This window comes from Rhinatrema bivittatum, chromosome 3 (assembly GCF_901001135.1).
Source record: "Rhinatrema bivittatum chromosome 3, aRhiBiv1.1, whole genome shotgun sequence".
In the NCBI taxonomy this organism is placed as follows: domain Eukaryota; kingdom Metazoa; phylum Chordata; class Amphibia; order Gymnophiona; family Rhinatrematidae; genus Rhinatrema; species Rhinatrema bivittatum.
Window position 1 is genome coordinate 416,580,371 of NC_042617.1, and position 12,152 is coordinate 416,592,522.

Genomic DNA, 12,152 nt, shown 5'->3' on the forward strand with positions numbered 1-12,152 from the left:
TTGAGGGCGACCTCCAGCTTTCTATCCGAAACATCTCGCAGTGCGGTGCCTCCTGTGACTGGGATGGTAGTTCTCTTGGTGACGGCAGACACCGCTGAATCAACCTTGGGGACCCGGAGCAGGTCCAGAAAGTCCCCCGGAAGCGGATAGAGCTTGTCCATCGCCCTGCCGACCCGAAGGGACGCCTCCGGGTTATTCCATTCCCGCACCAGAAGATGGAGAAATGAATCATGAATGGGAAATGTCTTCGCTATGGGACGCAGACCCGCCAATACAGGGTCACCCTTGGAGGTAGCCGAAGCCACGGAGGGAGCCGGGGGCCCTGGGGGTTCCACGGGAGGGTCGAGGTCCAATTCCTTGAGAACGTGTGGGAGAAGATCCGCCAATTCATCCTGGCGGAAGATGCGAAGGACCCTCGGATCATCACATTCCAGATGCGCTGATAAGGCCAAATCGTCATCCACCTGTAACAGTGGGTCGCCCCCGAGGTTCGGCGAGGGTGACGGGCCCCCCAGGGAGAGTGGTATACTCAGGGGCAACCTGGTGCCGCCCCCTCCGGTCCCCGGTACCGCAGCCGTAACCCCCGAGGGCCTGGGAACCTTGGCGGGAGGAGGAGCGAGAGCTGCCCCCCCCTGAGGGCTCAGGCTCTGTAAATACGCCTGGTGCATCAGCACCACAAAGTCCGCTGAAAAACTGAGCGGACCCGCCGAGGGAGGGGGCAGGGGGTCCCTGGGGAGTCCGGATGTGGAAGGCAGAGGCCCCGAATCTGAGGTCGGGGGGGCGGACGGCAAAACATCTTCAGTGGGCTCCTCCGCGTCCGAGTCCGCGCTGCATTCCAGGTCTAAGATGGCCGCCGCTCCCGCCAAAGACGGGGGCGGGGCTAGCCCTCGAGGCCCGCGGCGCTCCGGGCGCGGCGGCGAAATCGTCGGCAGGGCAGCGCTCGTCTCCCCCCCGGGGAGACAACGCCCGCATGGACCGTCCCTCGAAGCGCCCTGGCCCGGGCCGCCGCAGGACGGGCAGCGCGCGCGTTGCATCGCGCGAGGGCTAAGTCGGGTGTAGCACGCCAGGAGGAGCCCCCCCCTCGGGAAAGCCTAAGATCGCGGCGCGGGAAGAGCGGGCTCGCCGTGCCCTTGGACACCCGCCCAAACACTCTCAACCCCGGGGACGGCAGGGGAATGGGACCTCCGTGCCGCCTGCAGCCCTGGGGAATGAAGCGTCGCAGGGCCGCGGGGGAGGTGAGCCGCCGCAACGGAAAGGAGGGGAGAGGCTGGCCCCACCAGCATCCACCTCAGAAGGCGTCCAAAACCTGCGCTGAAAGGAAAAAATAACACAAACTGAGAAAACTACCCCCAAGCTTACCCCTGAAGATCACAGGAAGAGATAAATGAGGTAAGAGGCAGTCCTTATGGCAGGCTGATCAGGGGAGCCAAGAACCCCGGCTCCCTTCTGACAGGAACAAAAGTCTTTTTTTTTTTTTTTTTTTTTTTTAAATAACTTGATCCATCAGTGAAAGAGAGAATAATAATATAGATATATGTAGAGTAATAAACCCTAATTTGGGGAAACAACGAGATCCCCTCTCACATCTGCTGGAGTCAGAGAGATACTGAGGATCTAGGAGGGTGCACCAGTTTATATACCAGCACCCTCGAAGTTTTACTCTGACTCCATCTGCTGGACGGGGGACATAACCCACCGTCTGGACTGATCCTGTACGTACAGGGAACTCCCCGTTGAAGTAATGGAAGGATGGTTCCCAGAGATACCATCCGAAATTTTTCTTTGGACAAATTTGTTGAGATTGCGGAGGTCTAAGATGGGGCGAAGGCCACCTGTTTTCTTTGGAATTAGGAAATAGCGGGAATAGAACCCCTTGCCTTGTTGAGACCGGGGAACTGGTTCGATAGCCCTGGCAGTCAACAAAGTAGCAAGTGGCAGTCAACAAAGTAGCAAGTAGGGAGGAGGAATAGCCTAGTGGTTAGAGCAGTGGACTGTGAACCAGGAGACCAGGGTTTGAGTCCTGCTGTCGCTCCTTGTGACCTTGGGCAAGTCACTTTACCCTCCATTGCCTCAGGTACAAAAACTTAGATTGTAAGCCCTCTGGGGATAGAGAAATACCTACAGTACCTGAATGTAAACTGGTGTGATGTCTCAATTGAGATGAATGTCGGTATATAAAAATAATAAATAAATAAATAAGTAAGTTCTACTTGAAGTTAAGGCGTGATGACCATGCTTGTCCAAAGTGGAATGGATGGAGAATGCAGGGGTATTGTTTTGAATTTTAGACAGTATCCCTGATTTAGTATGGCTAACACCCATTGGTCTTTTGTGATGAGACTCCATTGGTGTTTTGAAATGATGGAGTCGACCTCCTACTGGTAAGAGGGGCATAGGGTTGATGGAAAGGCTTCTGTTCTCTTGATTCATTTCAAAAACCCGCTGCTGGTCCAGTTTGTGGCGGTGGTTGGGTTTTTTGCTGTTTTGGTTGGCGTGCATGTCCCCTTTGTGGTGGACGGTATGAATGCGCTGAAGAAGTAGGTGGGTAATATCTTCTAGGTCTATAGAAGGGTCTCCTGGTTTCCCTTCTGGTCGATTTTCTTATTGAGGATGGCTGATCCGATGGTAGTCTAGAGGGTTGACGGAGTGTCTCGTGGTGATCTTTCAACTGAGAGACGGTAGCCTGAATTTTTTCTCCAAAGAGATTCTTTCCAGTACAAGGAAGATCTGCCAGTCTCTCTTGGACTTCTTGTCTGAGGTCCGAGGCCTTGAGCCAAGCCCACCTCCTTGCATTAATTCCTGATGCTGATAGGCTGGCAGATGTCTCAAATAGTCATAAGCTGCCCGTACCTCATGTTTGCCAGATTCAAGCCCTTTTGCAATTAGTGTGTTCAAAGCCAGTTGCTGTTGCTGAGGGAGATCATCGGCAATACCTTTAACTTGCTTCCACAAGTTTCTTTGGTACTGTGTCATATAAAGCTGGTATGCCGCAATACGAGATACCAGCATGGATCCCTGGAAAACCTCTCTCCCTAAGGTATCTAAGAACTTCTGTTCTTTTCCTGGTGGGGTAGAAGAGTGTGGTTTTTGTTTCCTGGCTTTTTTCTGAGCCGATTTGACGACCACAGAGTGATGAGGCAATTGAGGCTTTTGGAAACCTGGGGTATGTTGCACCAGGTATGTGGCATCTGTTCTTCTATTTACAGCCTGTACCGAGCAAGGATGCTCCCATAACCTATGCTGGAGTTCCAACAGGACTTCGTGAATAGTATTGCATTACCTCCTTTGATGAGTCAACGAATTGCAGGACTTCTAGAGCCTTGTGTCCTCCTCAGTCAGTAATTCGAAAGGAATTGTGTCCGCCATTTCCCTAATGAAGTTTGTGAATGACAAATCTTCAGGAGGGAACTTCCTCCTCTCTTCTGGTGGAGAAAGTTCAGACTAATTCCTCTGAATCAGTATCAGTGTCTACATCCTTCCAAGGAGTATAGTGAGGATGGTAAGGTGATTCAGGATCATCTGGTTCTTGTGTTTGCAGATGGTGTTTTCTTTTAGAAGCAGGAATTAGATGGAATCTGCTTTGGTAGCATAGGAGGTAAAGGAATCGATGGGGAAATAGATGGGTCTCGATGGCATCCGATGTCAGGTGTCACCTGATGGACCGGGACGCAATGGCAACGAGGGTCCTTTACTGGCATCGGTCTTGTTGGTATTCGGTGATGTTGAAGGCCCGATGGTCCCAGGACAGAGTCCGAATCCCTGTCATCATCCTCCGATGAGCCTGGTATTGGAATTGAAGGAATCATCAGTGGATGTTTTGGCATCGATGGAGTTGATGGCTGCACTGGAAGAGTCTGTGTGTGTGCCGGTGGAGGAAAAACTCCAATCAATCAATGCGTCGATTCTATTCAGCAAAGGCTGAAAAATCGACGGATCCAATGTCGATGCCGGAGTCGGTGTTGTTACCGATGGTGGCATGGAGGGAGGCTGAAATTTTTCGAAAAGCCTCGACGATGGCCTGCTGGACCATGGAAGTCTCTTCTTCCCTGGAGACTGGGACTGGGTCCACTGTCACAGGAGAAGGTAAGACTGGCGCTACTGGCACTTCCACGACTGAACATGGTGGCACAGTCTCTAACACCGATTCTGGTGGAGAGTGCCTCGGTTCCTCAGGTACAGAAGGGTGTATTGGTTCCAGTACCCGGACTCGCTTGGGCATTGGCTCGAGGTCAATGCCGGTTTCGTTCCATCTGATGGATCAGTGATGGAACGGTGTTGATGGTGTCTTTTTTCTCTATGTTCCTTAAATGCCGAGGAAGACGCTATGGAGGACCCTGATGGGGTTGGTGATGGATGGTCATCGGTCCTCTTTTTTCCTCGATGTTTTTCAGAGGGTGATATTTTTCTTGGAACAACGCTGACGATGGAGTGAGTTTCTTAAACAGCTCCTCCATCTTGTCCAATCGGGACACAATTGGTGTCATCTGGGCGCAAGTTGTACAAGCCCGGACATCGTGGCCTGATCCCAGACACAAAACACAAACATTGTGCGGGTCAGTAATCGACATAGTTCGGTTACAATCTGGACATTTTTTTAATCCAGAGGCCATGTAGAAAGTTAGGCCGAATAACGGTCGATGACCTGCGGATACCAAGTGAGGGTGACAGGAATTGACCGAAAATGGACTCAAAAAAGTACTCACCAATTACTATGTCGAAGGGAGACCCGATGACAATTATTTTGTGACTGAAAATATCTTTTCCGTGGGGAAAAAGTGAGGGGAAAAACTCACACAGCTCCTAATACGCTATGCTTACAGCAAAGCAGAAAAAAAAAGAGACTGAAGGGAGACCCCTGTGGCTGAGAATATCATGGCATGCTGGGCCTGCTCAGTGTGCCAGCCAAATGTTTCCCCGTGTCAGGGCTCCATTTGATGATGTCACCCATAAGTGAGGACTATCATCCTGCTTGTCCTGGGATAAAATCTATGATCCTAAAGGAGAACATTACAATGTACATGCATATTTGGGAACCAAATTTTGAAATACTACAGGGAAATCGCAAGGGTCATTCAGAACACACAACAGCTTTATGATTCTTATTCTGATCCCTCTGTGAAAATGTAACCACTGGGATAAAAATAACAAGACTATGAACAAAATAACTGATGAGGAATATATGAGCAAACTAAAAAAGGTATCTAAAGCTGTACAAAGAAAAATATGCTCATGACAAAACGTTGATATTTTCTTTCAAAATAAGTTTAGAGGTAAGCACAATGAGATACATCTAACAAGAGTTTAGGCTTGTATAATATCTTTCATCCAAACTAGATCCCAATGCACTTTAAAGGGGAGAAGGGACAATGTTTCTATCATCACCCAATTTTAACTGGGTAAACTCAGAGGGAGGTAAAGTGACTTGTCAAGCTCCTCAGAGCAAAATAAGGTTGCAACTCAGAAGTCTCAGGAGCTCTCTTGGATGTAGTCAACTATTCTAATTACTAGACCGCAGCTCCTACTTCTACAATAATTTTTCTGTGAGGCTTAAAGAAGCTTTTCAGGCTGACTAACCCTGGGTGTATTTCAAGAATACCCCTCTCATGCAAGAGACAGAATACCCATGGATTCATAACTACTAATCATTTGTGCTGCAGGGTAACCTGGAAAAATTACCTCATTGTGATGACTCCTTGGGAACATAGAAAATTGAGATTAAGTAAAATTTAAAAATCTGAAAAGCCAGAATTTAGAAAGAGATATGACATCCTGTTGAGACTGAAGTCAGTTTAAAAATGTGATAGCTTAAGCCTATTTGTCAAAAGAAACTCTTACTTTTTGAAAAGAAAAAAATATTTCCGCTATGTCCCCCACCTGAGATGTGAGTCTGACCAATGTCAAGCTCTGGTTGACACAGTTTAAGGGAGGAGTCCTGAAATGTTAGCTGCTGCTGGAAGTAGGACAGCAGGTCGGCCATCTTGCTATCCTCATCAGCATCCTCCATGCTGCAAAGGAAACCAAAAAACAAAGTCTGATATTAATACAACAGCATACAACTATGCAAAATCTATTCTCGGTAGAAACATTCTACATTTTCTCCTGTCTCAAGAAATAAACTTGTTGGTCCAAAAAAGATCACCACACTTTGGGGAAAATTTTAAAATCCGTACAGATCTTGTGATTTTGCTATAACATATAGCTGCCTTGTATGAGTCCTAATAAACATTTTGTGTTGCTTCAGACAGCTGAGCTTGCAGTGCCTAACCTACACTAAAAAATATTTTCGGATTTCTAATTAACAAAATGAGTCATTACATTTTTGCTATAAACTTAGCTACCCACAGTTGATCATGTAAGAAGTTTTAAAAGTTTCAGAAATAAAACAAGCATCTCCCTCCATATGCACATAAGCTCTAAGTAAAAGCTGGAATGTCTCGAGATGCTAAGCAATAGTAGCTGTAAAGTATTGCTAAGCATATGATGGTCCTGAGGCCTAGATATTTCAGTGGACTGGCACAGGGATATAGAACCTTTCGCCTCCAGTTCACTGACTCAGTTAAATAGTGAATAAAAGTTAACATTTGAAAAGGCCCTGATGACAAAATGTGAAATAACTTGGTAGTCTGAGTCCAGTTCCTAATGGATCGCGCCCACATCCCTATAAAAACAAATGACATGATTCTAAATACTACCCTTGTCCATTTATAATTCCTCATATATATCTTAAATAACTTCTCATTAACTATCACTCATGTTGTGCAATACACAAGAACATAACATATGAACATAAGATATTGCCATACTGGATCAGACCAAAGGTCCATCAAGCCCAGTATTCTGTTTCCAACAGTAGCTAATCCAGGTCACAAGTACCTGGAAAGATCTGAAAAGATCAAGAGATTCCATGCTGCTTATCCTAGGGCTAAGCAGTGGATTTCCCCAATCCACTTTAATAATAGTTTATGGACTTTTCTTCCAGTAACTTGTCCTAACCTTTTTTAAACCCAGCCCCACTAACAGATTTTACCATATCCAAAGTCGGTATATAAAAGGTATAAATAAAATAAATAAATAAATATCCTCCAGCAATGAATTCCAGACTTTAATTATGCATGGAGTAAAAAATATTGTCTTAAACGAATTACCCAGCAACTTCATTGCATGTCCTCAAGTTTTTGTACTTTTTGAAAGAACAAACAGATTAGTGTTTACCCATTCAACTCTACTCATTTTGTAGACCTCTATCATATTCCCCCCCCCCCCCCCAACCGTCTCTTCTTTAAGCAGAAGAGCCTTAATCTCTTTAGCCTTTCTTCACAGGGGAATCATTCCATCCTCTATTGTTTTGGTTGCCCTTCTCTGTATCTTTTCTAAATTCCGCTTTCCCTTTTTTGAGATGTGGTGACTCGAATTGCACACAATACTCAAGGTTCAGTCTCATGATAAGAGTGATACAGTGACATTATGATATTCTCCATTCCTTTCCTAACAATTCTTAGCTCTCTATTTGCTTTCTTGGCTGCCGCCACCGTACATTACGCAAAAGATATGATGCCTAGATCTTTTTCCTAGGTGGTGACACCCAGTATGAAACTTGCATTGTGTAGTTATAATCTTGAGTGCTCTCCCCTACATGCATCACTTTGCACTTGTCCACATTAAATTTCATCAGCTACTTGGATGCCCAGTGCCCCAGTCTTGCAAGGTCCTCTTGCAATTTCTAACAATCCTCTTTGAATCATTTTGTATCAGAAAATGTATTCACCTTATTCACTGTTCCCATCTCATTTATTTACAAATATGTTTAAAAAAACACAAAAAAAAAAAAACTAGTCCCAATACAGATCTCTGGGCCACTCCACTATTCTCCTTTCTCCATTGAGAAAATTGACCACTTAGCCATACTCTGTTTTCTCTCTTTTAACCAGTTCTCAATCCACAACAGAACATTGCTTCCTATCCCATGACTTTTTAAATTTCCTCAAGAGCATCTCATGAGATAGTCAAACGTCTCACCTTTATCCCTCCAAACAGAAAAAAATAACACAGACGAAACCAGGACTTCACTTCACTCTCATCCACCCTTTTACAAATCACTTTCACAAATAAATACAATACGGGAATCAACAGGCCGCAGCTTTATTTAACCAATTATTAACAACCTGCCCGAGCCCTTGATAACACAAGATGGTCATCCGCCACAATCCAGCAAGACAACACATTCACAGGCCTAAATCTTTTCAGGCAGCACCACTCCACCTAAGGCCTAGCCCCCGCCACTGACCAGCAAGGAACCATGCCCATGACACCGCTCACATGACAGGTATTATCCCCTAGCAGTTCAAAGGTGAAACTGGCTACTCTGTCTGGCCCACAACTCACTAATGAGGCATGAGACTAAATGCACAATTTTTATGGGTAGAAATCCCTTGTGTGTCAGGGAAGACTATAGTGATAGGAGTCTATTTCTGTCCACCTGGTCAAGATGGTGAGACTGATAGTGAAATGCTAAGAGAAATTAGGGAAGCTAACCAAACTGGTAGTGCGGTAATAATGGGAGACTTCAATTACCCCAATATTGACTGGGTACATGCTAGAGATATAAAGTTCATGGATGGAATAAATGACATTTTCATGGAGCAATTGTCCAGGAACAGACAAGAGGGAGCAATTTTAGATCTAATTCTCAGTGGAGGGCAGGATTTGGTGAGAGAGAGGTAACGGTGGTGGGGCCGCTTGGCAATAGTGATCATAATATGATCAAATGTGAATTAATGACTGGAAGGGGGATAGTAAGCAAATCCACAGCTCTTGTGCTAAACTTTCAAAAGGGAAACTGAGAAAATGAGAAAAATTGTAATAAAAAAACTGAAAGGAGCAGCTAAAAGGTAAAAAGTGTACAAGAGGCGTGGTCATTGTTAAAAAAATACCATCCTAGAGGCACAGTCCAGATGTATTCCACACATCAAAAAAGGTGGAAAGAAGGCAAAACAATTACTGGCATGGTTAAAAGGGGAGGTGAAAGAAGCTATTTTAGCCAAAAGATCTTCATCCAAAAATTGGAAGAAGGATCCAACAGGAGAAATAGGATAATGCATAAGCGTTGGCTACCGCGGCCAGGTGCCACAACAGCCCTCGGCCAGGTCCCCCTACCTCCGTTGGCCCACCAGCACTGGGTCCCTTCTGACGCGGCAGGCCACGCACGGTCCGCGGCGCAACTTCCCAGGCTTCCCTGCAGGTAGCATCAGGTAGAGCGCGGCAGGCTCCACCCTTTAAAGGGGCCGCGGTGCGAAAACCAGGCAGGTCCCGGAAGATGAAGTCATCAGCCAGGGAGATTTAAACCTCTCCCTGGGACCTGGAAGTCTCCTTGCAACAAGGTTCCTGTGGGGTTTGCCTGCCTTTGCCTCTTCGTGCTTCCTTCATCCCCTGGCTTGACTTCAGATTGGTTTCTCGGTTTCGACTGTCTGCTGCCCGCCCTGACCTTGGTTCGTTCCTCAACTCTGCACCTTGCTGCCTGCCCCGGATCTTCTGCCTGGACCTCGACTCCGCACCTTGCTGCCAGCCCCGGAGCTTCGTCTTGGTCTTCGTCTCAGCTCTTCACCGCCTGCCTCATACCCTTGGACCGGACTGTTCTTCCTTGATACCCGGCACCAGTAGGAACGTCAGTAGTACCTGCTCCTCGGGGGTTCCCCGACGCTCCTAGGCTATCCGCTCCTTGGAGGGCCACCTGGCTGTCTTTGGAACTTATCTCTAGCAGGGCTGTTGTCCATACCACCTTCCGGAGATGAGTTCATTGGGGCTGATCCTTGGTGAGATATCATCCTTCGCTCCGGACTAAGGGTCCACAACAGTTACATTGGCAAGTTAAATGTAAGACACTGATAAGACAGGCTAAAGGAGAATTTGAAAAGAAGTTGGCCATAGAGGCAAAAACTCACAGTAAAAACTTTTTAAAATATATCCGAAGCAGAAAGCCTGTGAGGGAGTCAGTTGGACAGTTAGATGATCGAGGGGTTAAAGGGGCACTTAGAGAAGTTAAGGCCATCGCGGAAAGATTAAATGATTTCTTTGCTTCGGTGTTTACTAAAGAGTAGGTTGGGGAGATACCCGTTCCGGAGAAGGTTTTCATGGGTAATGATTCAGATGGACTGAACCAAATCACGGTGAACCTAGAAGATGTGGTAGGTCTGATTGATAAACTGAAAAGTAGTATACCACCTGGACCGGATGGTATACACCCCAGGGTTCCGAAGGAACTAAAAAATGAAATTTCAGACCTATTAGTAAAAATTTGTAACCTATCATTAAAATCATCCATTGTACCTGAAGACTGGAGGATAGCTAATGTAACCCCAATATTTAAAAAGGGCTCCAGGGGCAATCTGGGAAACTACAGACCGGTTAGCCTGACTTCAGTGCCAGGAAAAATAGTGGAACGTGTTCTAAGCATCAAAATCACAGAACATAGAGAAAGACATGGTTTAATGGAACAAAGTCAGCATGGCTTTACCCAAGGCAAGTCTTGCCTCACAAATCTGCTTCACTTTTTTGAAGGAGTTATTAAACACGTGGATAAAGGTGAACCGGTAGATGTAGTGTACTTGGATTTTTAGAAGGCGTTTGATAAAGTTCCTCATGAGAGGCTTCTAGGAAAAGTAAAATGTCATGGTATAGGTGGCGATGTCCTTTCGTGGATTACAAGCTGGCTAAAAGTCAGGAAAAAGAGAGTAGGATTAAATGGACAATTTTCTCAGTGGAAGGGAATGGGCAGTTGAGTGCCTCAGGGATCTGTATTGGGACCCTTACTTTTCAATATATTTATAAATGAACTGGAAAGCAATACGACAAGTGAGGTAATCAAATTTGCAGATGATACAAAATTGTTCAGAGTAGTTAAATCACAAGCAGATTGTGATAAATTGCAGGAAGACCTTGTGAGACTGGAAAATTGGGCACCCAAATGGCAGATGAAATTTAATGTGGATAAGTGCAAGGCGATGCATAAAGGGAAAAATAACCCATGCTATAGTTACACAATGTTAGGTTCCTTATTAGATGCTACCACCCAAGAAAGAGATCTAGGCATCATAGTGGATAACACATTGAAATTGTCGGTTCAGTGTGTTGCGGCAGTCAAAAAAGCAAACAGAATGTTGGGAATTATTAGAAAGGGAATGGTGAATAAAACGGAAAATGTCATCATGCCTCTGTATTGCTCCATGGTGAGACCGCACCTTGAATACTGTGTACAATTCTGGTCGCCGCATCTCAAAAAAGATATAATTGCGATGGAGAAGGTACAGAGAAGGGCGACCAATATAAGGGGAATGGAACAGCTCCCCCTATGAGGAAAGACTAAAGAGGTTAGGACTTTTCAGCTTGGAGAAGAGACGGCTGAGGGGGGGGGGATATATGAGAGGTCTAGAACGGGTAGATGTGAATCGGTTATTTACTCTTTCAGATAATAGAAAAATTAGGGGGCACGCCATGAAGTTAGCATGTGGCACATTTAAAACTAATCGGAGAAAGTTCTTTTTCACTCAACACACAATTAAACTCTGGAATTTGTTGCCAGAGGATGTAGTTAGTGCAGTTAGTATAGCTGGGTTTAAAAAAAGAATGGTTAAGTTCTTGGAGAAGTCCATCACCTGCTATTAAACTGACTAAGAAAATAGCCACTGCTATTACTAGCAACAGTAGCATGGGATAGACTTAGTTTTTGTGTACTTGCCAGGTTCTTATGGCCTGGATTGGCCACTGTTGGAAACAGGATGCTGGGCTTGATGGACCCTTGGTCTGACCCAGTATGGCATGTTCTTATTGGGTCATGTATAGTTGATATGCTGCAATTCACAATATCAACATGGACCCTTGGAAACTCCTTCGTCCCAACGCATCCAATGCTTTCTGTTCCTTACCAGGAGGGGCAGAAGAATGTGGACATGACCGTTTAGCCTTTTTCTGAGCTGATTCCACAACTTCAGAGTGGTGGGGCAGCTGACTCTTTTGAAAACCTGGGGCTTGTTGAACCAGGTAGGTAGCATCTGTCTTTTTATTGACTGGGGGTACCGAACCTGGATGTTCCCACAGGCGGTGCTTGAGGTCCAAAAGAACTTCATGTACCAGTATTGTCATTATTTCTTTTGGAGCAT

At 45.7% G+C, this 12,152-nt stretch overlaps 1 protein-coding gene across 3 annotated transcripts in view; it reads right to left on the bottom strand.

Annotated features, from left to right (window-relative positions):
* The window catches only part of FBXO9 (F-box protein 9), a 244,069-nt gene that overhangs the window by 142,997 nt on the left and 88,920 nt on the right, over positions 1-12,152 (bottom strand). For all 3 annotated transcript variants that reach the window (XM_029595721.1, XM_029595720.1, XM_029595719.1), the window contains one exon: positions 5,875-6,005. In XM_029595721.1, coding sequence (XP_029451581.1) covers positions 5,875-6,005 — 131 coding nt within the window. The remainder of the gene's footprint in view (positions 1-5,874; positions 6,006-12,152) is intronic.